The sequence below is a fragment of the Hypoxylon trugodes genome (genome assembly GCF_022578975.1).
Source record: "Hypoxylon trugodes strain CBS 135444 unplaced genomic scaffold F4822scaffold_10, whole genome shotgun sequence".
Lineage (NCBI taxonomy): Eukaryota > Fungi > Ascomycota > Sordariomycetes > Xylariales > Hypoxylaceae > Hypoxylon > Hypoxylon trugodes.
In genome coordinates, this window is record NW_026250025.1 from 1258759 (window position 1) to 1286030 (window position 27272).

A 27272-nucleotide genomic window follows, 5' to 3' on the forward strand; every position below is an offset into this window, starting at 1 on the left:
TCGAAGAGTTGGAAATACAGGTGTAACGAGGGGTACGTATCACCATCGTAGAACGCCCTCAATATGTGCCAGAACCCTTCGAATTGCCCCGTTGAAAATACATCATTGAAAACCTGTAGCAGCGGGTTCGATGAGCGCAGCCTGTAGGCTGAGTCCGAATGGGTACGCTTACAGAGCTTTGTACATGCCTGCGGGATCGGGCCGTTCCCGAAAGACAAGCCTCTCACCGACGAAGCCTTTAAACCCGTGCACTACCCGACGTCGGACAAGTATCGCAGGATCACCAGCTCTAAGAATGATTTTCTCTCCGTCCAAGCTAAGTTCTATCCTCCCCTCAATAACACTGAGGTACTCTGAATGGTACTAAGAAGATCGCTATGTTTAGCATCCTCACTTGATAATATCGAGCTTTCCGAATAGCTCTGTTACCTTATGCCAATGCGGTAGGATAGAAACTGCCTCCTCTCCGGTTGAGATCGTGTCCATGCAGTACCTATTAACGGAATCTTCTGGTTCAGACTCGTCGATTTTAACCTCCATTGTTATACCCTAGAAGTATTAGTCGTTACTTGTAAGGTCGACTCGTCTACTAGTTAATATACCTTTCCTACACCGAGGGTCTTTAACACCTTAACGGAACCCATCCCGATCGATCAATACCGAGTAAGTCAATCTGGTATGTCTCACAATCAACGCCGCCTGCTTCTCGTCGATTGTTTACTTCCGTAGGAAATTGAATTAAGAAAGTGAAGGCTGAGGGCTGAACTTCATAGAGAGAATGTGGGGCAAGGGCGAGACCACCGGTGTAAGCTGCCTGCATGCTGATGTGACGGGTCACTTCATAGTGTTACACTACGATGTAAGGGTGAGTATCCGCCTTAGCGCACCGTAGCTTGAGCGAATCAACGAGTTAGCCAACACCAGGGGTACCTATCCCGCCGGTGTAGGGTTACTCCGAAATGTACTGCTTCACCCATCCGATCAATATTGAAAAGACTCATCAACAACTCACCAAGTTCAAGTTGTATTTGAGCTAGATTCTGAACTAATAGCATTGGGATATACGGTTTCTAAGCTAGTCCACCTAAGAGGCATAGTAATGACCAACCACAACTCCATATCTAACCAAGCCCAAAACAGCCCCAAGAACGATAGCTAACGGAGCTTCGACGCCGAAGTATTTACCTCCTACATAAGCAGTTGCAGTTACGACTACCCACCACGGATCATCTCCCAGACTTCTCCCAGACTGAAAACTTTTGTCTATATATCCAACTTGCCAGATCCGGTACACAGCCGTGAATACTAACCCAACAGCCCCAGCATTAACGCCTCTCACTCCCGACTTCACCCAACGCCTACTCCGCAAGCCTCCCCATACTCCCATTGTCCCGTGCACAAGAACCATGCCGGGAAAGAAGATACCCAAAAACGCGATAGTTGCACCGGCGACATAGGAATATCCCCCATGAACGGCAGTCAGGCCGCCTAGAAAAACGGCAAAATTGAAATTCGGGCCGGGAAAGGCTTGTGCAACACCCAGCCCGATCAGAAAGTCGCGCGGAGTGACCCACCCCTCAGCCACGACGTACTCTCGGAGCAAGGGGATCACGACCGGCCCGCCGCCGAAGATTATAGTGCCGGCGAGGTATAGGTTAGCGAAGAGTTTGTAGAGGAGGGGTGGATGGGTTAGGGTTCCTCGTAGAACTATGACTACGAGAAATGTGGCGAAGAATATGGCGATGACGGCAGCTCCAACTTTCCATGAGAAGTCTAGACGATATTCTTCCGGAATGATGCGAGGTCCGGGCTCAAGTGACAGGCTCGCCGGGTGCGTTTCTAGAGTCACATCCGATGCGACTATTTCTCTACGATGCCTGCTTCCATTGACAGCCGAGTTCAAAGACGAAATTGAAGCTAGAACAGACTGCTGCTCTGTCATGTGCCGCTCTCCAGTCGATATTGGGCTTCCCCGCTGAAGTCTCCTCCCAATAGTTCGGACAGTCCGATGGATCCAACGGTAATCGTAAACAATAGCAGCGCAACCGGCGCCAAACATAAGAACTGGAAAGTACCATAAGGCATTATAAAGCAACCCGGCGGCCGCAACCAAGAAGACAAGAAATCGCATGAGCTTGTCCGTTATTGCTTTGTTCGACAACTCAACTGCCGCTAGCGCAATGATTCCCACCGTGGCAGCATTGAGTCCCGAAAGCAAAGCGTATACTGGACGAGGTAAAGAGTCTCCGATGTTTGATGCACCGATAGACAAGCCCAGCATGCCTAGTGCCCCTGGGAGACTGGGTGGAGAAGACGCATTCAGTTTCAGTCTTAGGTATGAATAGAGATACAGATCAACACTAACCTCCAAAGGAAGAAACCGAGGATAGCCCCAAGCAAACCATTATGGATGAGATTTATACAGTACAACATCTTAGTACTCGCGGGGCCAGACAAGGCCTGCGAGACGCCAAAGAGTTCCTGATACTAAGACGAAGTTGGCTTTCCCATCTTTACGTATTGCCACATTAGGTAGGTACGTACCATCTGCTCATTAATCCATTTGAGCTTCAAAACGAATTTATCATGAAACTAATGATGGTCAGGAACTTCCAAAGGCGAAAGAAGATCCGCATACAATCTTAAAATGAACGGGTGGACCACCGAAAGCCGTCAGCCCTAGATGCCAGTTCACTAGCAGCGTATCCATAGCCCGTCGCGCGGCTTCGTGCGCAGTGTGTTCCCAGTTGTTGACCGTCATGTTCGTAGGTTAGCACACATTCATCATGCCGTGTATATCTCATAAACAAGATTTAAAGGTTGTAGTTTTCGTGTAGTACAATTTCTGATCGCTCGAACTGCGATGTTAGCACGCGATATGCCTCTCGCATCACGCCATCACCAAAGCATCCACCTGCAGATGCAGCATGCACTAAGCCCTCGATCTGGATAGGATCGAGTTCGATTGGTGCGTTACAACGGCCCCTGTCTAGTTGTTGGCGCTAGACTTAATAAAGAGAGAAACTTCATCGAAGTATCAGTCTGTTGGACGCCGTGAAGATGCATACAAACGACCCGAGAGTATGGTAACTTCGTCCCTTATCAATCGTAAATCTCGTTTTACGAAGATCGCGCAACATCGGACGTAAGCTTCATAGATACAATACATTAAATTTATTGATAAATCCTAAGCGATGTAAATGCGAGAGTATCCGGATATCCGTCTAATGTTTATGACATAATCCAACCCTTATTTCCCCAATGCCCGTTAAACTCACTTTTATACACCAAATGCTTCTCTGAGCTGTCATGAACTACGTGAGATTTTTCGTCTAAACAAGTATATCCTATCGAGATTCCTTTTCTGAAGGATTCGCGATTGCGGCTGGTGCGGATTGTTGCGCATCGTTATTCCGTTGTAGACTTTGAAGTCCCGTCTTGTGTTCTTGGTGCTCTCGGCTCAGCGTCCTTTGGGTGATGAATGGACTGACGAGGAGTCCTACTCCGGAAATGGCAGTGTACATGATGTACATATCGCGCAAACTGTTCCAGTAAGCCGTTCGGGCTATATCGCCCTGCTGTCCTTGAAGAGAAGCTACAAGACCGACGTTGCCACCTGCGCTACCGCCCGAAAGTTGGTTGGCGAGTTCCGGACCGAGTTCGGCTAGTAAAGTCGGATACTGTCTCTCCATCCCATTCTGGAATACTACGCCTCCGATAACCACGGAAACCGCCGTCGCAAGTTGTCGGATGAAACCGAAGGTAGAAGTTACTGCTGCGACATCGCGGGGATCGACGGATGTTTGCAATGCGATGAGGGGCGATTGGAAATTAGGTCCCACACCCATTCCTGCGATGATTTGGAATATGACTATCTTGGCCCAATTGGCTTTGGGGCTGAGATCGACAAACAAGCCAAATCCGAGTGTCATGAAAGTCATACCGAAAATGATGGGCGGCAGGTATTTACCGGTCTTCTTCATGAAGATACCAGAGCAAATTGACATGAACGAGAGTCCGAGGACGTACGGGAGTAGATACACACCAGACAGTAGAGACGAAGCGCCGAGTACGGCCTGGTAGTACAGCGGCAAATAGTAGCTTCCCGATATGAAGACAAGACCGTGGACCGTGCAGATGACGAAAGTCGAAATGTTCCTTCCGAATTGGAACAATCGGAGTGGAATTACTGGGTACCTGGCGTACCATTTCTCAACAGCGATGAAGAGCGCAATCGCAACGACACCGAATACGAGCAGGCATATTGTGGGTGCCGAGTTCCAAGGGTATGTAACGCCACCAAACTCAAGTCCGAACAGGAACATAAGTGTACCACCGATGATCAATAGACTACCTAGCCAATCGATGGCGGCTAGGCCCTTTCCGACGGGTGTGCGAGGGTTGTGTAACTTGAGGACGAACAGAAGGATGAAGAAGCCGACACCGCTAATAGGCAAGTTCACGTAAAAGCACCAACGCCAGGTGACCTTGGAAGTAAAGACACCACCAAGAATCGGGCCAATTGCCGACGCAATAGCCCAAACCATACCAAAGAAGGCGTAATACATGCCTCGTTTGCGTAGCGAGAACAAATCACCAACGCAGATGTTAGTTAGCACAACAATACCGCCTCCTCCGACTCCTTGTATCGCACGGGCTGCGATCAACATTCCGATGCTGACACTCACGGCACATAGTAGCGATCCAATCCAAAATATAGCTACTGAGGCTAGCAACACGGGTTTACGGCCCCAGATATCGGAAAACTTTCCCCAGGAAGGCACGGTAGCGGAGTTAGCGAGTAGATACGCAGCGCCGATCCAGGTGTATCCCGCGGGGGAATTGAATTGCTCGGTGATGGTTGGAATAGCCGTCGTGTAGATTGTGACGTCGAGGGCGGCGAGGAAGAGAGCTGAACATAGTGCGAATACGATTACGGCGGTTTGGAATTTCGTCCGTCCCCCTTCAAATTCTCCTGCTTTGGTGGCTGGAGCGCCACCATCTCCTGCAGCAGGCGAGTTGCCCGAAGCGTCCGTGGTCGCAGCAGCGGCGGTAGTACTAACTGCAGCAGGTGCATTTCCGCTTCCTTGACTTTCTTCTTCCTGCGCTGTGCTTGCCGATGAGCTCCGGCGTGTGTTGTGGCTGGATGGCTTGATGCCGCTTTCTAGGTCTTCGAGTTTCTCGTCATCGCGGACGTTTAGCGTAGAAGCTTCACGATCCGACATTGTGTTGAGGGTAGCCAATGTGGCTAAGACTGTTCTTCTCTTATCCTATCCGATTCAATCCAATAATTTGCTTCGTCGGCACTGCCAACAAACAATTGACACCTAGGTGAATAAGAAACCAAGGTGTCACAATGGAAAGGAATGTAAAAAAAGAACTTAAAGGGGAAGAATGGGAAGTGGAAAAAATAATATTGACGTCGCTGATTTTCAGAGCTAGTGCAGCTAGAGACGATCCGTATGGTGTCGATTATGGACAAGGGTCTAGAATAGCGGGGGCTGACTGACTGGGGTAAAGCTGGTAAACTTGCTGGCCTCGCGTTTAATAGATTGGATGCGTGAGCGAGATGGATAAAGATGGATGGATCGATGACGGGATCTCACCGCCCGCTTCCCAAGAAAAGAAAAGAAAAATATTTACTGAGGTACCTGTGTCTGATACCTACTCATGTCCAAGGATGGGAGAGGAAGAAATAATTCCTCAGGGAACAATTGTCTGGACGTATAAAAGTGGGCGCCATTGTTCCTCACATAAAGGGTCGTGCACGGCATACGGAAGATTATTTGTTGAGGAAGAAAAAAAAAACGGCAGTGAATTTGAATTGGTAATACTCCTATGTTCGGAGAAGACGCGAAAGAGCGAGGACGAAGAAACGGGGCTAGACGGCAAACAGAGAATGAGGCAGGTCCTAGTCACGGAGTTTGTTGTAAAACCGACAACGGCTAAATGTGGGACTTTACACCAAAGAAGCCTCTAATTGGTCACTTAGAAGTTGTTCTGGCCTATCGGTAGCTTCATCCCCTACAGCTTTGACCTGAGGAGTTTGAACTTTGTGGATAAGATGATCTTATCACTTCGAAAGTAAATCTGACTCATGCATTAGTGGTAGGTAAAATGTCTTCTATTCGTCTGATTTTAAATTGATTCCACTACTTTACACTTATTTCAATGTCACCGGTGATTCGATGCTAAAACTCCATGTCAAGACGAGCGAATCTACTAATCTAAGCTACTGAAAGCAACTTGCGACAATATTTCCCGACCCGCAGCTACATTTCAGCTCCAACAAGGTCTAACTACCTTGATTGGCTGACGTAACTCGTAGGAGGTATTTTCCATAAGTAGTAAATGGGACGTCGTGGCTGAAGCTCTGATTGGCCAAAATGAAGCCACCGGAAGTTTAACTGTATTCGCCTTTAGCTTAGTATATCGATACACAACAGCACACTAAATATCAAATACTACACTGAAAGGAAAAGTTCCTTGTCGATTATACCCTTCAAAAAAGTAAATATAAAATCCTAACTACCTAGTATCTGAGTACCTATGTGGGCACTTAGGTACCTAGGTTATAAATTCTTAACCGTCAACCTAAGTACCTAATTGCTTATTAACGTAGGTAAGTACCAGCCTTCCAATTGATATATTTTTAATATACTAATAGCTACCTAGCTGCCTGCCTAAGCACCTAGGTAGGTACCCATGTTCAGCGAACGGTGTACTACTAGTGCATAATCGACAAGTCTTCCCACAACACGAAAAATAACCTGTATTGATTTATTAAAATTTAAATAAACAATGGATACAATATGATACGAACAAAAATAATAAAAATGATGATGATAATAAAATAGATTTAATTTGAGACTTCATCAACCCGGCCAATATTGTTATGATAATTTTAATTTTCTTCATATCTTCCATGCCGTTTTCCGTTAACTTTTGGATCGCATATTCTTCGTCGTTTTCCTGCTCGGGTATGGTTGTTGATTCTACGGGCCTTGTCTCGGCTTCCATTAGCAGGCGGCGGCCCATCTGAACAGGGGCACCCCCCTCGTCCTGCTTGGCGATTGGTTGATGTGATGCGGCCGCGCCTTCTCCATGTTGGAATCTCTCGATGTTACTTCGCAATGGCCGTCCCCTCGATTGGAATCGATCACTTTTAGCTCGCCTGTATGTGCGAGTCGTATCCGTCATGTAGTCGGGTTCGGGCTCGGATTCGGATTCAAAACTAGATGATTCCGCCTCCGGGCTAGACCGCCGGAATGTTCGCCTAAAGCGATGGCCATCCGTCCTGGGTGGATAGGAAAAATGATTTGGACCGAACGGGGGTGGTGTAGGCGCCGCATATCTGTGCGGGGGCCCACCTAGTCCGGCTACTAGCGTTCGAACAACGGGAAACGCCAATTCTTCCTTGATGATGCGTAATCTTTTACGATCTCTGCGCTCTTGGCTCCTCTCCTCTTCATCTAACCGCCAGAGCCGCCACATTTTATGCCTAGGCAAAATTACCATTGCCGGTCTCTCGCTTCCAGTCTCTGCATATTCAGTACGCGGCTCGGGTACGTTAGGCGGCCATCCTGGTAATGATTCAAAATCTTCAGATGATAATACGGTGGGTGGATCCGGTACGTTGGGTGGCCGTGCTGGTAACGATTCAACGTCTTCAGATGATAGTACGTTAGGTGGCTCCGGTACATTAGGCGGCCGCGCTGGTAACGACTCAACGGTTTCAGACAAGGATACGCTCGGTACCTGTCGCGGCAATGGTTCGCCGTCCTCAGAAGGAGATGTGCTGAGTACCAATACGTCAGCCGGCGGTCCCGGGAACACTTCCCCGTCTTGAGGCGGTGGTACGATAGGTGTTTCCGATATATCAGATGATGTTATGTTAGGCGGTCCCGACGTATCGGGCGGTCGCTCCGGCGACGATTCGTCCTTCTGAGATACTGATAACCCGTGGGAAGATGTTGTACTCTGGGTGAGTGGCTCTGGGTATCCCTCAGATCGACTGTAACGAGAGCTAGGAGAAGATTGTCGCTCAGGCGGTGCGGTAGCTTCCTTGTCTATTGTTTGCCTCTCCGCCTCTTCCGTCTTGGCCTGAAACGCGGGCCGTAACCGGTCTCGCGCAGCATCCTTTTTCGTATCTGCCTGCTCCTTTTTTTCAAGCTCTTGCTGGGTCTTCTCCTTGATCAATCTCACGGCCTCGTCAATTGCTTGTTCCAACTTCACTTGAACCAACTTCACTATCTCTTCATTCGTCATCATTTCGGCTTCTCTCCCCTCGTCTTCGGCTTCAAATTGGCTTTTCATCTCCCTTTCCCTTCTCTCCTTGGTGCCACGCTGCTCTGCCCCCTCGCCTGTCTGCTGCTGCTCCTCCTTCTCTCTTCTTACTAATGACATGATCCATTCGAACTCGGGATCTGTGCCACAATATTGGGGGAAGCTCTTTTGTACAACAGCACTCACCCCCGCGCGGGGGTTCGCGCGGGGCTTGCCACCCGCCGCCGTCATCATCGGTTCGCCAGATGTCAGAGATGTTTCACTTGAGGGCTGATTCCATCCGTAGACAAATCGCCCGTTCTCGGGTGGATTATACGGTGGATCGCGCTGCGTGTGATAGCCTGCGTGCTTATGAAAGCGTTCAGAGACGGTTTCAGTGTCTGCCACCTGGTAGCCTCTGGGAGGGGGCCGGCGTGGCGGCGGGGAAGGGTAAGCAGCTCGGTGCCGGTCCGGCATCACCGACGCGTTGTCTTCTCCTGAATCTATCTCCGCAACGTTAGAGCCCTCGTGTGACAGTTCCGGTATCCGTGGAAGGCTGTTTCGGGCGACCGAGCCTATCGGATAGCCAGGAGAGTAGGCCGGTCCCCCGCCGGATTGAAAACCCGATCCATGACCGGGGCGACTCTGTGTTCTTACTCTTTCGGGTTGGGCCCTTCGCTGCTGGTTGGTGTATTGGGGCCTGGATATAATTAGTCTGGTCATCTCCCCTCAAAGAGACATTTTAAGGCACAATGGGACTTGTAAATTACAGAAATCTCCCTGGGTCGCTCATTCCGTTATGGAATGGTTAACGGAGTCAAATAGCTTACACGTTCGGATGGGTGCCGATGGTAACAGCGCCTTGTATGTGATGGTGGGATGTAATATGCACGTGATGATAACAGGTTCTCAAAACAAGATTGCAATCAAGTCTAGGCATCTAGGAAGGTCGGGGTGAGGCTACCTCTACCCTGGGAATCTGGAATGTGAGCGGGGATTTCAAATCTTACTAGCTGAGAGATATCAGAATATTGGGCTGCGACACGGATACGCCTTTCAGGTAGAAATGGGAGGGATAGGAACCGGATGACCGATCAGCAGGCGTCACTATCGATGCCGCAATACCCTTTTCAGCTGATTCTCTCGGATATTTGAACCTATTTGGGTATTTACACTTTATTACTATCCCAAATAATGCGTCATGGAGTTACCTGAAGAACTCGGCATGCCGGGGTAGGAGCAAATAGGAAACCTGAATTCGGCTTGGGGGTATGTAGCCTGCTTCTTCTGACTGTGTTATCGGACCAATAATCACCCCCAAAGCACAAGCCGTCCGTGTTGGAGGCTACCTGAGCTGGTGCTCTCTGCAACTAAATCCTACAACAAGCCATAGGGTCCCTAAACTAGGCTGGGCTTCTAAGCGACGCTGTGATGACCGGGAACTTTGTATTAGTGGCTTTTGACCATTACATCGCTTGCTTGGGCATATATTAATAACGGTTTATTTAAGGACCCCAACTCAGAGGAAGAAATTGGTTTGCATCGCAGCGAATTTTCGTTTGATTATAATCACAAAAATGTCATTTCCAGGGGGCCCCCGTACGCATTCGAATGTAAAAGCGGAAAATTTGGGGACTGGTGCTCAGTGTATCAGTGGTGGATCTGGGGACCAGAACGTTGCCTCTGGTAGTGGCACGGTGAATAAATATGGCCACCAGTTCAATAGTAAGCTAACGAATCCTCCTATAACGTCACCCTAGTTTCTAAAGACTATCTAGTGCTCAGTTTTAGAGATATACCTGAGGGAGGGATACCTTCCATGCTTCGCCTTTCTCAGTCCCAGTTTGTGGCCAAACCGGGAAGTATCCCTGAGGGACCCAATCGTTTGTCCCCCATAACATATAATTTTCTTCAAGTAATAACGTATTGACGAGGGCTTTAAGGCGCGGAAATAATCTCCTGGCTCATGCGCCAACCGGATCAAACCCCGTTGAAGGTTCGCCGGCATCACACCAAGATTTTGCGTCAAGTAGTTCATGGTACGGGCAAATGGGTCCTAGATACGGAGCAGCTTATGGCATGGAAAGACTCTTCGAGTTCTTCACGATTCCTTTGGCTACGCGGAATGCGTAAGTAAAAATTGAATCACAATCGCAAAGTCCATTGTACACTCGGCACTAACAACACTTTGGATAGTTGGGTCTGGTAAGACTATGCTTATGTTAGTGGCCGAGGTTTCGTATCATGGGTTCTGAACACTGACTTTTCGTCTCAGATCTCTTATAATCGACTCAATCGAAAAGCAGATCGAAAGAGGCGAAGATATTGCTTGCGTTTACTTCTATTTCCAAGAGGGAGAAGAGTATTCGGTCGCGCGTATATGGGCAACCTTATTAGAACAGCTGTTACAAGCATCGGGAGATCTAGAAGGGGCACTGGAGGGTGAATTGAAGGCGAAATTTGACGACTCCCTCCAAGGATCGTTTGGGCTCGACTCATCTGAGTATCTAGAGCTCTTTAAAGCTCAGGCTGGGACGATTAAAACAGTTTACCTGGTCATCGATGCTCTAGATAGCTGCGAGGGGGATACCCAGCAAAAGATGCAAGGCACCCTCAAAGTCCTTCCGCAGAACATCAGGGTCCTCATCACCTCTAGGAATGACCTAGTTGGCTTAGAAGGGGAAGCAAACCAGAAACTATCAATCAAACTAGTACAGCAGGATGTGGAGACCTACTTAAAGCAAAGGATCGAAGACAGCGAGTTTTTGAAGGTCACTCTAAAGAAAGAACAAGATAGGAACCACGTTATATCCAGGGTCACTGATATGACCTTGTCTAGTAAAATGTTTGATATCAAGTCCAACCATCTCGAATGATTACTAACCCTGTTTAGGTTCTTATCAGCCAGGCTTCACATGGACAACTTGAGCAAATTAGGAACACTCGGTGACATCGAACAAGCATTAGACCATCTCCCTGACAGCGCATTCGACATCCTTCACGCAACGGCAGCGCAAATAGCTCAGAAGATCAAAAAACGGGGAAACGATTTCGAAAGTTGCTTGACAAAACACATTCTAACTTGGATAATGCATGCGAAAACAAAATTGACTGCCGACCAAATTCGTGATGGCTTTGCCATACAAAAGAGTGGTAGGAAGAGTTACGAAGAGCATCGGCCAGCAAAAGAACTTCTCATGCCTGCCTGCAACGGCTTGGTCATTATGGACCCGGACAAAGAGACGTTTACCCTCGTCCACAAGTCGGTAGAGGATTCTTTTCGAGGCCATAAGGTCATCCCAGAAAATGCCGACTTGGAAATAGCGAAGACATGCCTATCCTGCCTCCTGGTAAATACGCATGGCCAGGAAGACGAACCCGCACTGCTCCAATACGCAGCTAAGTATTGGTGGGCACACCTCTGCCGCCAAGAAGCAGACCCGGAGGCGGAGTCTTTAACGTTGGAATTTCTTAAGGACAGCTCTAAGCTTGCCAGAGCATTCAGGGCTATAGAGAGAGCCAAGAATGACGCCTTTGACAATATGACGGGCTTTCACGCCGCAGTACATTTCGGCCTTCTGGATTGGGCAGTGCGTCTCCTTAAGGAAGGCATCGACATCAACACTCAATGTTCCGACGGCCAGACGGCCCTACACTGGGCAGTGAGATACGGTAGATGTGCACTTCTGGATTTATTCATAAATAACTCGGCAGATCCGAACATACGTGACCACGACAAAGACACCCCGCTTCACAAAGCACTCATGGGTCCAGCAGCGGATAGAGTACCGCTCTATCGAGCCATTACGAAGTCAGCAGCCAACGACGCGACTATTGTAGAAGCACTTATCAGAGGTGGAGCAAAGCTAGACATAAGGAACGCTGAGGGCCTCTCGCCGATGTCGTCCGCCATCCGCTATGGGCCTACTTCATTGGCTAAGATCATGGCTGAGAGCCAGGATGATGTTAACGCCGAGATTTTTGAGGATTGGAGCTCACTGCGACAGGTTTTCTACCATGGCCAGAATATCACGGGGAGCGGCGTAGCGAATCAGAAAGGGCACCGGGATCGTTTGGGAGGGTGGGCTCAATTGCAACACGCATTTAGGAACCACGCACTTTGTTTGATCGATGTGCTACTCGAACGCGGCGTGGACCTAAACCGCCGTACGAAGGACGGGTGGACGCCACTGACACATGCAGCAAAGTATGATGATCTGTCGAGTCTAAATCGGCTACTAACGCGGCAACCTAACCCAGCCGATGTCAATCTTCGGGATGGGGATGAGAAATCTCCCCTGTGGTGGGCTGTCTACTGGAAAAATATCTCTGCAATCCAACTGTTAGCTGAGCACGGCGCGGATGTCGATGGGGTATGCATGAACGAGTCCACGCCGTTGCTTGAAGCTGTCACGGAACAGTATGACGACATAGTGCAACTACTTATTAGGCTAAACGCTGATGTCAACAAGGAAGTAGGAAATGGGTCAACGCTTCTAATCGAGGCCACTAAACTCCAAAGCCATAGCATTGCCTGTGCACTGTTGAACGCAGGAGCGGATCCGGACAAGCGTGACTCTACTAATAAGTCAGCACTCCTCTACGCCATTGAGAAACGAGATAGAGCCCTGGCTTGGCTCTTAGTTGTTAAGACTGGCCCGATCGCGATTCCCAATAAGAATATACAGGATGCCCTTGAACTGGTCATATCCCGCGATGACCCATCGATGGCGTGGCTTCTATGCGAGCATGGCGCTTCGCCTAGCGCTACCAGCGACAAGAGCATAACATTTTTACACCAAGCTGCCAGGCGCGGGAAGTATAAGACAGCACAGTTCCTTATCGAACATGGTGTAGACATTGACACCATGGACGCCACCGGTTCGACGCCTCTACATTACGCTGTATTAAACCGCAAAAATGACATAACTAATCTGTTAGCCTCGCGATTGTCGCGATTGTCAGGAGCTCAGAGTCTCGACATCTGTAACGCTGATGGTGACACGGCTCTCATATTAGCCACGCTTAAGCGGCGCCATGCTGCCATGCAGACACTACTTCAGTACGGTGCTTCGTGCAACTTCGCCGATCCGGGCGGTATGACGGCGCTACATAATGCTGCCAGCCGGGGATTCAACCAGGAGGTGGACCTATTGTTGAACGAAAAATTTGGTGGCAACCCCAACATAGTAGATAATGATTGTTTTACGCCACTCCACCACGCAATTAATGGTGGCAATGCAGACATGGAGGTGGTGAGAGCACTAATGAGGGCGGGCGCTAATATAGAGGCACAAGACAAGGATGGACGGACGCCACTGATGCTTGCAACTCAGTTAGGCCACGAAGAACTAGTACGCGGCCTTTTGGAGGAGGGAGCTGATGCACAGGCACGCAATAAGCATGGATGGACAGCGGCTTGGTATGTGGGGGATACTCCTGATATCCAGAAGCTTCTTGACGAGTTGCAACCACCACCCACCCTAAGGTACTAGGAAAGCTACCTAGGTACCTAGGTAGGTAGTCATCTTTCTTCCCATAGGTACCTAGGTATACGAGGTAGCCGCAAACTACCCGCGCCTAGTTCAGTATCTTTCCCTTTTTATAGATTGGGGTGTTTTAATTTATTTGTTTCTTTTCTTTTTTTTTTTTTTTTTAAAAAAAAAACGTCTAATTATTAAGGCTTAAACTTCGTATATATTATTTAAAGCAGTGATACCAATCCATGATATTATCAAGGTCGTCTACTTAGGTACCTTAAGCTAGGTACCCAGGAGCCAGGAGGGCGTCATAAAAAATGTCACTGTGATATTAGTACGGCCTTGAACTGTGCTAAACAGACTATGTGATTGGCCAGAAGGTACAGTATTTGTACTGTACCTTCTATGGGATCTCGCATAGTGACACTTTTTCTGACGCCCTCCTGATACCTACCTAGGTATATAGGTATGTGACAGGTACTTAACAAAAGCGATATGAGACAGCCTCACAACAAGGATGATCCTAGCCTGCATGATATAATTCCCTCCATCCACCAGTCTATCTCGGCACCCGATCGAAGTAGAATGCCCCAGCTGGTTGCCCGTTGATTTGTATCCCTCTCCCACTCACCACATTCTGATCCCCTCGCCCTGAGTGAACGTATTGTGGGCCCGTGGCTGCATTATGCATTGACACGGCTGGTCTGCTACTAGAGCCTGCCTCTCCCTCCATGCTATTGTCAGGGTTCTTCCCCCCCTTTATCTCATTTAAGAGGTGATTGACCTGAGACTGTGTGGCCGTTTGTACCGCATGGTTGCTTGTGAATACATGAAGATCGCTCAAAATACCATTCATCAGGTTTTCGGCCTTATCGCCGTTGCGGATAGCTTTGATTGCTTTTAAATAGCGCGTCATGCGTGAGGCGCCGGCAGACGGCTTGACAGCTTCTAGCACATTTTTGAGAGCGTTGGCCTTGTCACGGCAGCTCTCGAGCGCTTTAGTCAGCGCGGTACGTGATGTAGCCAGTGATGCGTCATTTTCGTCAGTTATGCCCTTAGAAATAGTTTCTAATGTATCATGGACAAGGGGAAGGCGCGCGTTAATATCACGAAAAGATTGTGGCAGGCCCGAAGCATCACCGATAGCCCCACATACCTTGAGTGAAGCGTCGATAATAGAGATGATGCCTGAGACCAAGCCAATTACTTCGGCACCTGACATGGTATAGGAGCGGTTTCGTACGGCGTTAAAGATAAATATTGGTAAAATTGTTTTCTTTTGCAGCCCGGTAAAGAGATTTTTTCCACTTTGGAACTATCCAGACTTGCACTTTTAGATAAAGGGTACGTATTTGTGCGGAGTAGCTACTTGTATTGTATCGGAATTGGAGGGCTACGCCGCTATTGGACGGTAAGTCTGCATAGATTAAGCAGGCTCCGAGCTTTCAAGGTCAGTTGCAGACGCCCCCGAGAAATATTCGGGAGGGACATGTCAGATGAGAGGAAAGAGGGGTGGCTATGCCTCAACATTAACATAGCTATTTCATTTGTTCCTTATATAAAACCGTCGCTACCTCCCGTAGTCCAACGCTCAGCAACTCAAAGCTTCTTACATCCAACTTCTCACAAATACATATATTATTCCTACTAACAAGAACCGAGGCTACATCATATCCTACACATCGTCTAGGAGCTCATTTGCAAATCTTTGGAGCCTCGCCCATATCCATCAATATGCCAATCGAAACACCCAAAGACAAGGCTCGTAAAGCTCTCAAAGATGTCATGCTCAGCCTCGATAATGCCAGGAAGAGTGGCCTAGTCGAAGACTTCAAAGAACTTCCTGATACCTTTATTGCATTTCAAGTAGTTGCTAAGCATCTCCCCCTCCTCTTGCAGACGCTTCGATGCATGAGAGACCGTGTGAAAGGGGGGATGACACAAGAGTATGCGGCTGTACACCAGCTTACCGAGGCGTGCCGGGCCCGGGCCGGGAACCTACAGAATATCTTCACTGAAATGAAAAGTGTCGAGAATCCCAATGCGAAAATGACGAAGTATCGCGCTGTTGTATCCCAGGACGGCACCAGGGTAGAAGATATAATGCGGGGTCTACTTGCTGAAGTTACTAAGTCGGCAGTTGCGCCTCTAGTCAGCGACGACCTAATTAAGCAACTACAAGATGCCAAAACTGAGGTCGATGCCCTGGAACCTTCTATAAAAGAAAATCAAGGGGGAGTGGTGATGACCCAACTCGGCAACGGGATCCAGCCATTACACACTGGGGTCGGGAGCCAGAACAACTGCAGCGGAGGTGTCCAGAACAATGGATCCAACGCCACCAACCATTTTGGACCGGAGTCAAATCGACAGTAGAAGAGTGCAGTATAGGGGTGTGCTGAAGACCCAGGTCAAGCTTGGCAAGGGAGTTCGTGAAGCTACATCAACTGTTGGTAGTGTTGGTACCCAGGTTTTACCATGTTAATTAAGTACTCGGTTGTTTAAAGCTTGTTTGTATGGATATCTCGCTTGTACGTTCGTTTTGAAATTAATCATTGATTGATATAAAATTACACCCATTGTGAAAGATAAGCCTCCGTGACTTGATGCTAACATTATTGTAACATAAATTCTAGCCTTGTCTCAATACACATCGTGCTATGTGCCCTAAACTACTTAGGTACCCAGGCAGGTAGGTATTCAAGTTCGCGATCGTAAGATAATTACTAAAAGGTACCTAAGCCGCCACGGAATCTCGCATGGTAGTAAATAATCCTGTGCATCGTAAAATGAGCAACTCACTGGGCTTACCCGACCGTCTATTACCTCCATACCTAGGTACATACATGTTGAAATAAGCATGTAGCTAAGCCGGATGTCACATTGCGTCAAAGGATTAAAGCAACTCTAATTAGATAAGCGCGTCTAGTAATCTAATAGCGATAAACCATCTCTAGCTCATTAAACGAAGCATATGCATTGTGAAACGAGGAAATGAAACCAGTATTATTCGATGTAGAAGTGGCTTATTAGGTACCTAGGTAGTGACGGCGTTATCGGTTTCGTATGCACTGTGGAGGTACAGGCCAGTACGAGGTCACAAATTATTATTTCGGTATTACGTATTATATATAAGATAGCCTACCTCCTTATCGGTGCTTTTCTCAGGAAAATTCCTCTGATATTTTAAATTCTGTCTTCGCAGGAGTGTCCGCCTTAAACCCTTCTACAAAATGGCTAATACGATCCTTGACTGGAGCATTCTTTTTAGAATCCCGCATCGTCACGAGTTGCAGGTACATAAGGGCGTGCATCAGTACCCAAATCTGGTGACACAGCGGGGCGTCCCTCACCCAAAATGCCAGTTGTTTCGTGTTTTTCGTGGTCTGGTTGAGCCCATAGATGGCGTGAGTAACAAACCGAGCATAGTAACAATTGACAGTCCACCCCTTCTCAGCATTCGAGCCGTAATGCCACTCTTTATGGTCCGGGTGGTCATGGATAAGGTGATGGATAGTCATCCAGTCACCGACCGGAAGGTCCCACTTCCCTCGGAGGTAGATATCCGAGAAGTCGACAAAGGCCCTGATGAACTCTGGATGCCGGAATAGACCTTGCGCTCTCTCCCTTCCTAACACGGTCTCGCTGAGGCCAAAGATTCCGGCTAACATGCCGGCAGCTACGTCTATGTCCGGAATTTTCAATTTGTAGATACGGTAGATTTCGCCTCTGGTGTACTCCGGGTCGTCCATTTGGGGGAAGAGTCTTCGGGCATCCCTGGCCATCCTACGGCTCATGATGACGCCGGGGTCTTCGCTGGACGATGGATTACTCATTGTCGTTCGATTTTTTTATTTGATCGGTTTCTGATTATGTTTATGCAGAGTTAGAAACCTCTATACATCTTCTGAGGAGATGGTTTATATGTCTCAACTCCTTTGTCCCGTCTGTCTGGGGTTTGATAATGCTTAATGCCTACCGCTTTGTCGGTATCATCCTTTTTACTACTATATTCTAGTCGATTGTCCATTGTTGACCCTTTCTTAGGCTTTATTACATGCGACAACGGCATTGTCGCTCTGAAAGATCTACCCATCGTGTGGGTTATTCATATATACCACACGTTTCTCTAAGCACATATCACGGAAGATAGCATGGAACACAATTTAAAGTAGTAGGAAAATTTTTATTAGGGTATGATAACTTGGTGGGTATCCAGGTAAATGTCGACAAGACTCGTCATAATGGGACCGATAACTTGTTAACTAGGTACTTCATATTCAATAACCATTATTATCTTCGACCCTCTCTTCGGTTCTATTTTCTTCGGGTCTAGGTATCGGACTATAACAAGATCAGTAACAAGCCTCACGGATACAACTCTTGAGTTAAACCTAGATATGTTTAGTCAAAGAACAACAGATCCTTACCCAGCTTGAGCGAGAAGACGTCGTAATCCCCTAGAAGAACGCTTGTCAATCCCCACGAAACCACGAGACGAGGAAAAGGAGCATTACAATGAAATCCATGGCACTTCTATATCCCGAAGGTAGGATCCCACGTGCTTCGCCAACATCGAAAGAGTCACCTTCCCACGTTCGGCCTTAGGGGCCTGGGGAGTGGATTTGACTTTTGTATTCTTCTTCTGAGATATCTGGGTCACCACATTGCCAACTAATCTGCCCTTACGTTTGGCGTACTCGGCGGCGGCATCTTCGTGAAGCCACACAGTAGACAAGTCGATTTTTTGAGTTTGGCTTGCACCGTAGGCTCTTTCGTACTCATCGCAGAAGGTCACGTCGTCCGTGTTTTTCATGTACATCTCCGTATACTGGTTGTGCCGGTGGTACAGCGCGAGGTAGAGGAGGAACGCGCACGTCCATTTGTCGGAGCCGTTCCATTGCCTGTAAAAGGGATTATTGCGACCGAACGACTGTGCGTATGTGGCCTGACGGGTCTGGAAGTCATCCCGGGTCGCTGGTGTTTCGTCGTGGATGTGATTTCGGTAGTGGAGCAGGCTAAGTATGAACGTTAAGGCGTAATCGATAGGTCGTGGGTTTGGCATGATGTTGCCGTGAAGACTCATGTAAATGGCAGCCTTGGCAGGCTCGTGTCTAAATGTCTCCTGGATTACTGCTGCTACTGCGTGCCATGGCTGAATCATAACTAATGGGTTCTTTGATAGGTAAATTTTATCATACCACGATACAGCTTGCACCATTGCTGGGCAGCTGTAAAAATTGGCGAAGTCTTGCAGGGTCCATTGGGGTTCCTCCCAGGCGCTGGGGTTTATGGTGTAGTCTGTGAACCCGTACGCCCTGAAGTACACTCCGACCATTTCGTTTTCCACATCTTTAAGTAGTTCTGCACTGAACCGATCCATGTATCCCGTCCATGGGTTTTTGTTTAAGGTAGGAGGGTCCATCTCGCTAAGTCGTTAGAAAAAACCCCAAGTTGTACAGCGTCGTGTCGAATTATAAATCAAACTGAATGTTTCGTAAAGTGGATTATTAAGCATACCTAGGTAAGTATTCTTAATGGCGAATGTTGGCTCAAGAGTTAATTTATGCTAGGAAATTAGCAGATATCTATATTCACGCGAACGATATATTCAGTTCGAGAGTATGGGAACGACTTCCCTTTTTTCTTATCTCGGAACAATTGCTGTGGATTTTAAGCCAGATATTGTTAGTTGTCTAGGTATCGTGATTCATACACGTCACATCTGGTATCGCCTGAGTATGTCTCCCTCGTCCAGCAACATGAAATTATAGACCTAACCACCTGTATGCTACCCACGTGGCAGAACTAAGGTCATCGATCGAGTAATCAGGCGTGGTTGCTTCCACGCTCAATGAATGCGAATCTTCTCAGGGTTATGAACCCCTAACTCACTCTACTCTAAAGGAGGCTCTCTTTCAACAAATCCGAACCTAATTGACTGCTAAGTTGGTATGGATGAAGCAGCTATATTATGCGATAACTGATATTCGAGGTATTATTTACTTGGGTGTGTATTTTTCATGCCCGTTTCCTTCACCGAGATCAGCCGGAGGCTGCGGGAATTCAATCAGCACCTTTGCATCCCCAACCAACTCAAAGCTGACAGTGTCTTGCGTCGGTACGTCAAGTAAGAAGTTGTAGGTCCCTGGATATAATACAGTGTTTCCTCGCTCATCCACACGCGCCAAGTCTCCTAACGTCAATACCAGCTCGGCCGGCCTGGTTTCCACTGGTTTTACCCCCTTGACGCGCGTATACGCGGCAAGCTCCTTGATCGGATAGGGGGCGGGGCCGTACTCTCCGGACAGGAAGCCGAGAGCGACGAAGTCAGAAGTGACGTTGCCTGTGTTCTTGACGGAAATGCCAAAAGTGTCGAAAGGACAGAGGTCAAGATACTTTGCGTCACACTCGATGAGAAGCTCGTCGATATCGTAAGATTTGGCTTGGATGGCGTATTCTCCGAATGAGGGTTTGAAAGTAGTGTAGTGCGAGCCAAACCCGAATGGCAGGACGGCCTCGTCATACCACTTGTACGTTCTACCGGGATTTTTCTCGCTTGGCCGAAGGCTCATGTCGGTCATCGGGACCTGATCCACGTACCCTGCTGGGTACAAAGTGGTGGGTAACCGACCAGCTGGCGGGGTCTTGCCAGTTAGAACGTCAAACACGGCTGTACCCCCATCCTGACCAGGGAAGCCGGCCCACAGGATAGCAGAAACATTCGTATCATTCAGAAGAGAAGAATCGTCATTTTGATCTCCGAGCTCAACGACAATGAACGGTTTTCCGAGTTTACTGAGCTTTTCGATCAGTGCTAATTGAGCACTAGGCCAAGCAATGGAGACTCGGTCAAGCTCTTCCGCTTCTACTGTCATGTCGTTTCCTCCGAAGTATATCACGATGTCGGACTTATTCGCAGCTTCTAACGCGGCCTCAGTCCATGTGTCTGCGTCCGAAGTGTTCTGCTTGACGGGACCAGTCGCATTGGCGGTGCGGAATCCGAGTTTCTGGGCTGCTTGTAGTGGACCTCGAAGGAAAGGTGGGGTTCCGGAATATCCTCCAAGCATGGCAAGGTTGGAAGCATCCGCCCAGAAACCGATGAGGGCAATCGAAGTCGCGTTGTCGACCTTTAGGGGTAATATGCCGTTGTTCTTCTTGAGCACAATACCTTCAGCAGCAGAGCGAACGGCAAGGGCTTGGTGTTCGGGTGTATTGACGTCCTTCCAAGATAGCGATCGATATGAAGTTTCCTCTGCGGGGTCAAAGAATCCAGCGCGTATGAGTCCTTCGTACAAGCGACGGAGTGCTTGGTCGATAACTTCTTCCGGTAGCAGGGTTTGATTCCACGCTCCAGCGACATCTGTGTTGCTGCCGACTTCGCAAATAGTGTCCGTACCAGATATTAACGAGATGGCTGCTGATTGCGCAGCTGTAGTGGTGTAATTGTGGTCTTCGTGGAAGTTGAGGATAGCATTACAATCGCTAGTAATGTATTGGTTCTCATCGTTCCACTCCCAGAAATCGCGAAGGACTGTACCCATTAGGTAGGTCGATGCACAGGCCGGCGTCCCATTCACAGAGTTATAAGAACACATGATTGACTTGACTTTAGAGTCTCGCGCGCATTGCTGGAACGGAGGGAGATAGTATTCGACCAAATCTTGCATTCCAACAATTGCATTGAACTCGTATCTCTTCACCCCTCCCCAATGCTCCAGGTCATAAGCAGCGTAGTGTTTGCATGTCGCTATAACCTTTGTGATGTCCTCATCACCTTGTAGACCATCTATCAGGGCCCTAACGTACCCCTTGATGCGAAAGGGGTCTTCACCTGGTGTCTCCGACCCCCTTCCCCATCTTGGATCTTTATAAGGATTGATGTTTGGGGTCCAGTAGTCAAGCCCTGCATGTCCGAAATTGCTGAAGGCTCGAGCCTCCGTACTAATAGCTTCGGCTACGCTGTAAACTAAGTCGTCATCGAACGCTGCTGATAAGAGGATCGGACTGGCGAACGATGTGGCGTATTGAAACTCCCCTGAGGGAGCGAAGGCTACTCCAGGGGACCATCCAACGCCGTGGAGGGCTTCATTCCACCAATCATATGCTCCTAATCCTAGTCGAGATGCCCCGAGGCTCTTACTTATATGATGTTAGCTCCAATAGGAGGTGATTAAGTTAGATATCTACTCACTCGACAAGGTTAACTAGCTTTTCTGTGATGTTCCAGGCACTAATGAGCGCTGCCGCCCTCTCCGCTGGGCTGGCGGATGTGTCGCAAACGAGGTTAGACGTCAAAATCTCTGGTCCATCGACGCAATCGGGGAAAGTTATCTTCCCTAGCGCTTGTGCGCTGAGGAGCGAAAGGTATACTATTGGCCTCGCCAGATACTTCATGGTGGTGATACTCTAGGCTAAAGCTAGTTAGGATTGGGACGAAGAGCTAACTTGAGAGACGGCCTGGCATGCAAAAACCGCATCCTTATTCAAGCTCAATTAGATTTTTCAATCATATCCCGGAGGCTGTAGGGATGCCATGTTAAGCACATGGTCTGCAAATAGCCTGCCGGATGAGCTCCGGGTACCTAGGCCATGTAGCTCGCGTACCTGACATTACGGTCTAGAATTCCCGCTTCGTCGACAACGAAGTAACATATATCGACTAAGAAGCTCTATGATCGACATGAACAGAAGCTTTTTTGTTTAATTAGCATATTTACCCCACATGAAATCACCAGTATATTAAGCTCGACATCACCATCCTCTGCGTGCTCCACACGAGATACTCCCGGGCTTTTTAGCCGGGCGAAAATCGCGTGGGATATCGGATTAACGTGTACTCTCGAACTAAAGTCTTCTAGCCACCATTGAACGTAAGTTTTAGATTGAAGAGCGGCCAAACGTGAGGAAGATGCGTGGTAAGGCAATAGAGTGGATGATGTTAGTAAGATAAGGGGTATCCTAACCCGGAGCCGTACCCGGGTATATGGAGTTAGAAACAGCCACCTGGTAGGGGCCTGGGTACATAATATGGGCTAGTTATGTTTGTAATGCAATTCTGGTCTCTAGGTCTGACCTTAACATGGTGTTCTAACCGAAGGGGGCGAGGCTTGGTCGATGCGAGCTTATCTCATAGTGCCGATAGGCGACATTTACATCAAATGATTCCATTCATCGTGGATTTTGTGTTCCTATTCTGGTTACTGTGAATCGCTGACAGACCCTACTTGGTACTCATCCTTACCCCTATCTAAAAGCACAGTCAGTTACGTCGAACAGTGAGCTCAAAAGTCCAAATAGTTATGTCAGGAAGAGTGAAGAAGCCAATCGAAATTCGGGATACTCATATCTGGAGCTGTCATACTTCCTAATTCAGATAGCTTGTAATGTTTTTTTGACCATCGACGTTGCATCGATATATATCCACGCGGGGATGGCCAATATAGCAAGGAGCTGCCTCCGCATTTAGCACGGCATATTACCTTAATTCGTTCTAAGCTTCATATTGCTGGAATATATATGTTATCGGGTCATGGCGAGCCAACTTCGCAAGTTTGACTTCGCCTCCCTATTTTCCTTAACGCGATCGACACTGAGTAATTTCAGTTGAGGAATAAACAATGATGGGACTATTCGCGAAACTGGCCGCCACGGCCGCAATACTAACGGCGAGCTTTACTCTTGCTTCAGCGGAGTGCACCCGTGAAGGCCTCCTGGCTGCGGCGGAGAGCTACGTCGCGGCGCAGGCCGCTGGGAGCATTGATGGCCTCAAGTTATCCGCCACCAACTTCACGTACCAATTGAACAACAAAGTGGTAGACATCAAGACAGGCGTGCTAAGCCAACCGCTGAAAATCGATCTCAACAGGTCCACAGCAGACACGACGGCATGCGCGAGCTACACAATGCTCATCTCAGCGACGGGTTCCAAGCCATACGTGATCTCGACGCAGATTCGTCACGAAGACAATGACACGAGCTCTATTTCTTTGATCGACACGATTGCCGCGACGACAGGTGCGCTGTTCTTCAACGCGCCACGCACGCTAGAGTATATCCAAAAAGAGGATTGGGGCACGTTGGACGAGGGGCAGCGAGTCGGTCGGGATGAGCTTAAACGCGTTGGAGATGCGTATCTTGATATGTGGACCGATGCGAAAGCCGCTGATTCGATTCCTTGGGGGACGGATTGCGAGCGTGTCGAGGGATCACAGCTCACGAGGCCGTGCGGAGCGACACTGCCACACGGTGGGAGCCAGAAGCCGAATGGGAATCGTCGGTATGTTATCGATGAGACAATTGGCTCGGTGGATGTTCTATGCTCTTTCGATTCGCTTGGGAATATGCCCGACTCGCACGAGGTTAGACTTGAGGGGGGTAAGGTGAAATATGTTCATACTGTCACAGTAATGCAGTAGTTGAAGAATACAGAATTTAAAAATTGTCTCGAAGCATCTATACGGGCAGTCGATTTTCCAAGACAAATGCAGAGCGCGCCGTGAGAACTTACTATGCTCACCCTACCCCCCTTATGTTTATTACAATGGGATAGTGGCGTGTATGTTGTGTAACGAAGCTGTGTTACAGTGCATCCAAAAGAAACATCGATCTCCCAACCAAGAATAAGGCATTGCTTTTAGTCAAGTCGGACCTAGGTACCTTGTTCCATTGCTTACCTAGGTACTGTGTGGGACCCTTCAGGTTGCACAAATGCAGGCCTCCCGTGTTAGGCGTACGATACTCCGACTTGCAGCTGGAGCATGCCCACCTAGGCAAGTGATTGTCCCCACCTCCTGCACTCCACTAGCACATATGCCACAAGGCCAACCATGTAAGGAGGTGAGTAAATCTGCTGTTGTGCAAGGAGAGTGCAACTGCTGTGGGGACCCTCGAACAGTTAGCCTTTTTGTCCTCACGTCAGCAATAGGGGTTCCCTTACGCCGATAAAGAGGTCTCTTAGTACTACTCACGATGTACCTCTCCGTACGCTAGACTACTGACAATGTAGAATCGTTGTACCTTCGGTGTTTGGTTATATAGGTGGTAAAAGAATGTTAGTTACATGTATCAACTTTCCATGCATCATCCTATCTCAGTTTGAATTGCAGCTCAGGACCACGGCGCAACGAAACGTAAGCGTCGATCAACTGTAGCTGGTTCGGGTCTGATTGTCCCCATCCAAGTTCCGCCTTACCTCCTCCAAGAGTGGATCCAGGGGTTCTTCTAACGTCTAACTCGTATAGAGTCCGAGCGACTATGATTAGAATTGTAGACATAGCTAGATTTTGCCCAACGCAGTTTCCCGGCCCGGAGATAAACGGGTGGAATCCAGCTTTAGCCCTTGCGAGAGTTTCTTTGTTTACACCAGCCGCTTCGTCCAATATCCATCGCTCAGGTCGGAATACCTCAGGATCTCCATACACTGCTGGATTGCGAGAATTGACCCAGGGTACTGTTCCTACGATCGTACCCTCCGGATAGTGCCTCCCGTTGATATTGAGGCCCCCTGACAGGATTTCACGGGGCATCTCGGATGGACCTGACGGAGTGAGTCGCATCCCCTCGTCGACACATGCTCGTAGATAAGTGCAGCCCATGAGCTTTGGTCCATGGATGATGTCATTTACAGACTCAAACGTCGTTCGAATCTCTTGTACAAGCTTTAAGCAGCATTGGGGGTTACCGGTGAGATAAAAGAAAATACCTGAGAGGCTAATAGCAGTCGTGTCTGATCCCGCAATGATGAGCAAGCTTGATTCAGCTCGCAGCTCACCATCTCGGTAGGCGAGAGCCCCTGTGTCAGGATCTCGTGCTTCCGCCAAGAAATAGAACATATCCTGACGTCTGTCGGCTTCTGGCATCCCCGCTTGCTGCCTCTGTAGAGCGATTCGATTGGTAACGCTTTCGCTGACGAAGCGGTTATATCGCCTCGCTGCTGGCGGTGCGATCAGGTTTAAGAGCTGGTTCACACCACGGGGTTTAAGCCAGAGGAAAACCTCGAGAACGGGCAGGCGGCACATCTTTTCTGAATGGTTAGGACTAACCCAATAAATCTTTGAAATAGAATTCTCGAAAAAAATAAGAGAGGCGGGGACGAAGAAAGCGGTGGGAAATTTACCATGTAATAGAATCGCATATACTCGGCAATATTGTGTGGTATTTCTTTCAATGGATTTTCACCCGGTTCCTTACTATTAAAAGACCTTCCAAAACTAAGATCCCCCATTATGTCGAAAACGAGGGCATCGATCTTATCCGTGAAGTCTATTGTGGCAGACCACTCCGTGGAAAGCCCATGTTCCTCCTTGAGAAGTTCAATCCAACGATCCACATGCTTGATAACGAAGTTCGAGGCCGCACGAACAGACTTCTCGGTAAAACAAAGATTAAGACGCCTACGTCGCTTTGCGTGCTTAGCGACATCAATGGTAGAAAGAGTTGTAACCTCATGTTCGTTCTTCTTAAATCCTTCGTAAAAACGGCTGCGTCGCACGTTTGACTTCATGCTATATATGTCGCTGTATGCTTTTGGATCGCGAAAGAGGACAGTATTAGGCTCAGGGCGGATCTTGTCACCATGAATCTGAAACTGCCTCCATAGCCAAATGTGACGATCACCGCGGCAGGTATAATACCACGAGGGAATGCCACTAATACGGCCCCAAAATGGGCCAGGGATGTCGGCGAGAGGGTGAAGGTACAAGTTGTAAAGATAGCTTGCGAGTACCTAGAGAAGCACGCTCATGTCAGTACCGAGTATCAAGCATTGTACCTTGGTATCAGGTATTTTAGATATGAAAGTGACCTACTAAAACGATTCCAAGTAAGACTAAAATAAAAGGACCTTCCGAATAAGCCGGGCTATTCATTGGCAAATCGAACATTGTGGCCAAAGTAAAGAGTTGCTTCTATTTCTTTCAGGAGAATCTAGTAACAAAATAGGCGTTAAAATGAAAAAGCAGACGGTCGAAGCCACTGGGATAACTACTTAGGTAGTCATACATATAAATAGCCAAATAGGAGCGTGTTAAGAGGCTCCTAAATGGTTAGGTCGCCACACCCATCCCTTCCAACATGTAAGGCCATTATTCTGTTGGTGTTACTCGGAATTTTCAGTGTTATATCCGTAATAAATACCTAGGTAGATAAATCACCGGATGTTGCAAAAAGCAGGATTATGACGTGTAACATTTGTACACCAACTAACAATTCATTCCTTCTTAACGACGTGTACTTATAGCGCTTGAACTAAGCCTTTATCGATCTTTTCCTACCAACTAGCACCTTCGGAAGATATACCAAGGCAGACTAGAGCTAACGGCAGGCTGAGCTTCATCCCGGTGGCGGGCCGACAATGGTCACTGCTCATCCCATTGCCGGTGTTTCCGCACAGAAGGACGTCAGCGCAAGTCCCAACAGTGCCAACAGTTGCGATTAATGTTAATAATATGGGATTTCACTGTCCGGATAAGAAGCGCGAAAATGCCATAGTAGTAGAGTATAGTCTAGTTTGTATATTGCAGCCGG

At 48.2% G+C, this 27272-nt stretch overlaps 12 protein-coding genes across 12 annotated transcripts; 3 read left to right on the forward strand and 9 right to left on the reverse strand.

The window, feature by feature from the left end:
• Nucleotides 1–168: 168 nt before the first annotated feature.
• Nucleotides 169–644, reverse strand: F4822DRAFT_434014 (uncharacterized protein; the record flags this gene model as incomplete). The annotated part of the gene is made up of 3 exons (XM_051461934.1): nt 169–363; nt 430–549; nt 603–644. The coding sequence occupies 3 exons, from the start codon at nt 642–644 to the stop codon at nt 169–171; spliced, it is 357 nt and encodes a 118-aa protein (XP_051309841.1).
• Nucleotides 645–996: 352 nt separating this feature from the next.
• On the reverse strand, nt 997–3146 carry F4822DRAFT_418527 (chromate transporter-domain-containing protein). Its single transcript, XM_051459538.1, has 4 exons — nt 2639–3146; nt 2545–2592; nt 2366–2487; nt 997–2300 (listed from the first exon to the last, which is right to left on the reverse strand). Exons 1-4 carry the CDS (start codon nt 2759–2761, stop codon nt 1085–1087), a joined length of 1509 nt encoding a protein of 502 aa, XP_051309842.1. The 5' UTR covers nt 2762–3146; the 3' UTR covers nt 997–1084.
• F4822DRAFT_60114 (MFS general substrate transporter) lies at nt 2600–5397 on the reverse strand. Its single transcript, XM_051463723.1, has one exon. It carries the CDS (start codon nt 5223–5225, stop codon nt 3348–3350), a length of 1878 nt encoding a protein of 625 aa, XP_051309843.1. The 5' UTR covers nt 5226–5397; the 3' UTR covers nt 2600–3347.
• Nucleotides 5398–6100: 703 nt separating this feature from the next.
• Nucleotides 6101–9523, reverse strand: F4822DRAFT_60069 (uncharacterized protein). The gene is made up of 2 exons (XM_051463721.1): nt 9096–9523; nt 6101–8965 (listed from the first exon to the last, which is right to left on the reverse strand). Exons 1-2 carry the CDS (start codon nt 9203–9205, stop codon nt 6784–6786), a joined length of 2292 nt encoding a protein of 763 aa, XP_051309844.1. The 5' UTR covers nt 9206–9523; the 3' UTR covers nt 6101–6783.
• A 319-nt stretch (nt 9524–9842) lies between these two features.
• Nucleotides 9843–13910, forward strand: F4822DRAFT_440240 (ankyrin repeat-containing domain protein; the record flags this gene model as incomplete). Its single annotated transcript, XM_051462726.1, has 6 exons — nt 9843–9990; nt 10044–10148; nt 10209–10394; nt 10462–10504; nt 10541–11110; nt 11159–13910. 6 exons carry the CDS (start codon nt 9843–9845, stop codon nt 13758–13760), a joined length of 3654 nt encoding a protein of 1217 aa, XP_051309845.1. The 3' UTR covers nt 13761–13910.
• F4822DRAFT_418544 (uncharacterized protein) lies at nt 13838–15225 on the reverse strand. Its single transcript, XM_051459539.1, has one exon. The coding sequence runs from the start codon at nt 14965–14967 to the stop codon at nt 14305–14307; it is 663 nt and encodes a 220-aa protein (XP_051309846.1). The 5' UTR covers nt 14968–15225; the 3' UTR covers nt 13838–14304.
• Nucleotides 15226–15286: 61 nt separating this feature from the next.
• F4822DRAFT_418546 (uncharacterized protein) lies at nt 15287–16324 on the forward strand. Its single transcript, XM_051459540.1, has one exon. It carries the CDS (start codon nt 15480–15482, stop codon nt 16119–16121), a length of 642 nt encoding a protein of 213 aa, XP_051309847.1. The 5' UTR covers nt 15287–15479; the 3' UTR covers nt 16122–16324.
• A 576-nt stretch (nt 16325–16900) lies between these two features.
• On the reverse strand, nt 16901–18248 carry F4822DRAFT_418549 (uncharacterized protein). The gene has a single exon (XM_051459541.1). It carries the CDS (start codon nt 17579–17581, stop codon nt 16910–16912), a length of 672 nt encoding a protein of 223 aa, XP_051309848.1. The 5' UTR covers nt 17582–18248; the 3' UTR covers nt 16901–16909.
• A 10-nt stretch (nt 18249–18258) lies between these two features.
• F4822DRAFT_440242 (uncharacterized protein) lies at nt 18259–19170 on the reverse strand (the record flags this gene model as incomplete). Its single annotated transcript, XM_051462727.1, has 1 exon — nt 18259–19170. The coding sequence occupies one exon, from the start codon at nt 19168–19170 to the stop codon at nt 18259–18261; it is 912 nt and encodes a 303-aa protein (XP_051309849.1).
• A 463-nt stretch (nt 19171–19633) lies between these two features.
• F4822DRAFT_60221 (glycoside hydrolase family 3 protein) lies at nt 19634–22670 on the reverse strand. Its single transcript, XM_051463724.1, has 2 exons — nt 21940–22670; nt 19634–21887 (listed from the first exon to the last, which is right to left on the reverse strand). The coding sequence occupies exons 1-2, from the start codon at nt 22140–22142 to the stop codon at nt 19748–19750; spliced, it is 2343 nt and encodes a 780-aa protein (XP_051309850.1). The 5' UTR covers nt 22143–22670; the 3' UTR covers nt 19634–19747.
• Nucleotides 22671–23542: 872 nt separating this feature from the next.
• Nucleotides 23543–24222, forward strand: F4822DRAFT_418557 (uncharacterized protein). The gene has a single exon (XM_051459542.1). The coding sequence runs from the start codon at nt 23651–23653 to the stop codon at nt 24161–24163; it is 513 nt and encodes a 170-aa protein (XP_051309851.1). The 5' UTR covers nt 23543–23650; the 3' UTR covers nt 24164–24222.
• Nucleotides 24223–24632: 410 nt separating this feature from the next.
• On the reverse strand, nt 24633–26911 carry F4822DRAFT_60237 (cytochrome P450 monooxygenase-like protein). Its single transcript, XM_051463726.1, has 3 exons — nt 26555–26911; nt 25864–26472; nt 24633–25765 (listed from the first exon to the last, which is right to left on the reverse strand). Exons 1-3 carry the CDS (start codon nt 26627–26629, stop codon nt 24833–24835), a joined length of 1617 nt encoding a protein of 538 aa, XP_051309852.1. The 5' UTR covers nt 26630–26911; the 3' UTR covers nt 24633–24832.
• Nucleotides 26912–27272: the final 361 nt, after the last annotated feature.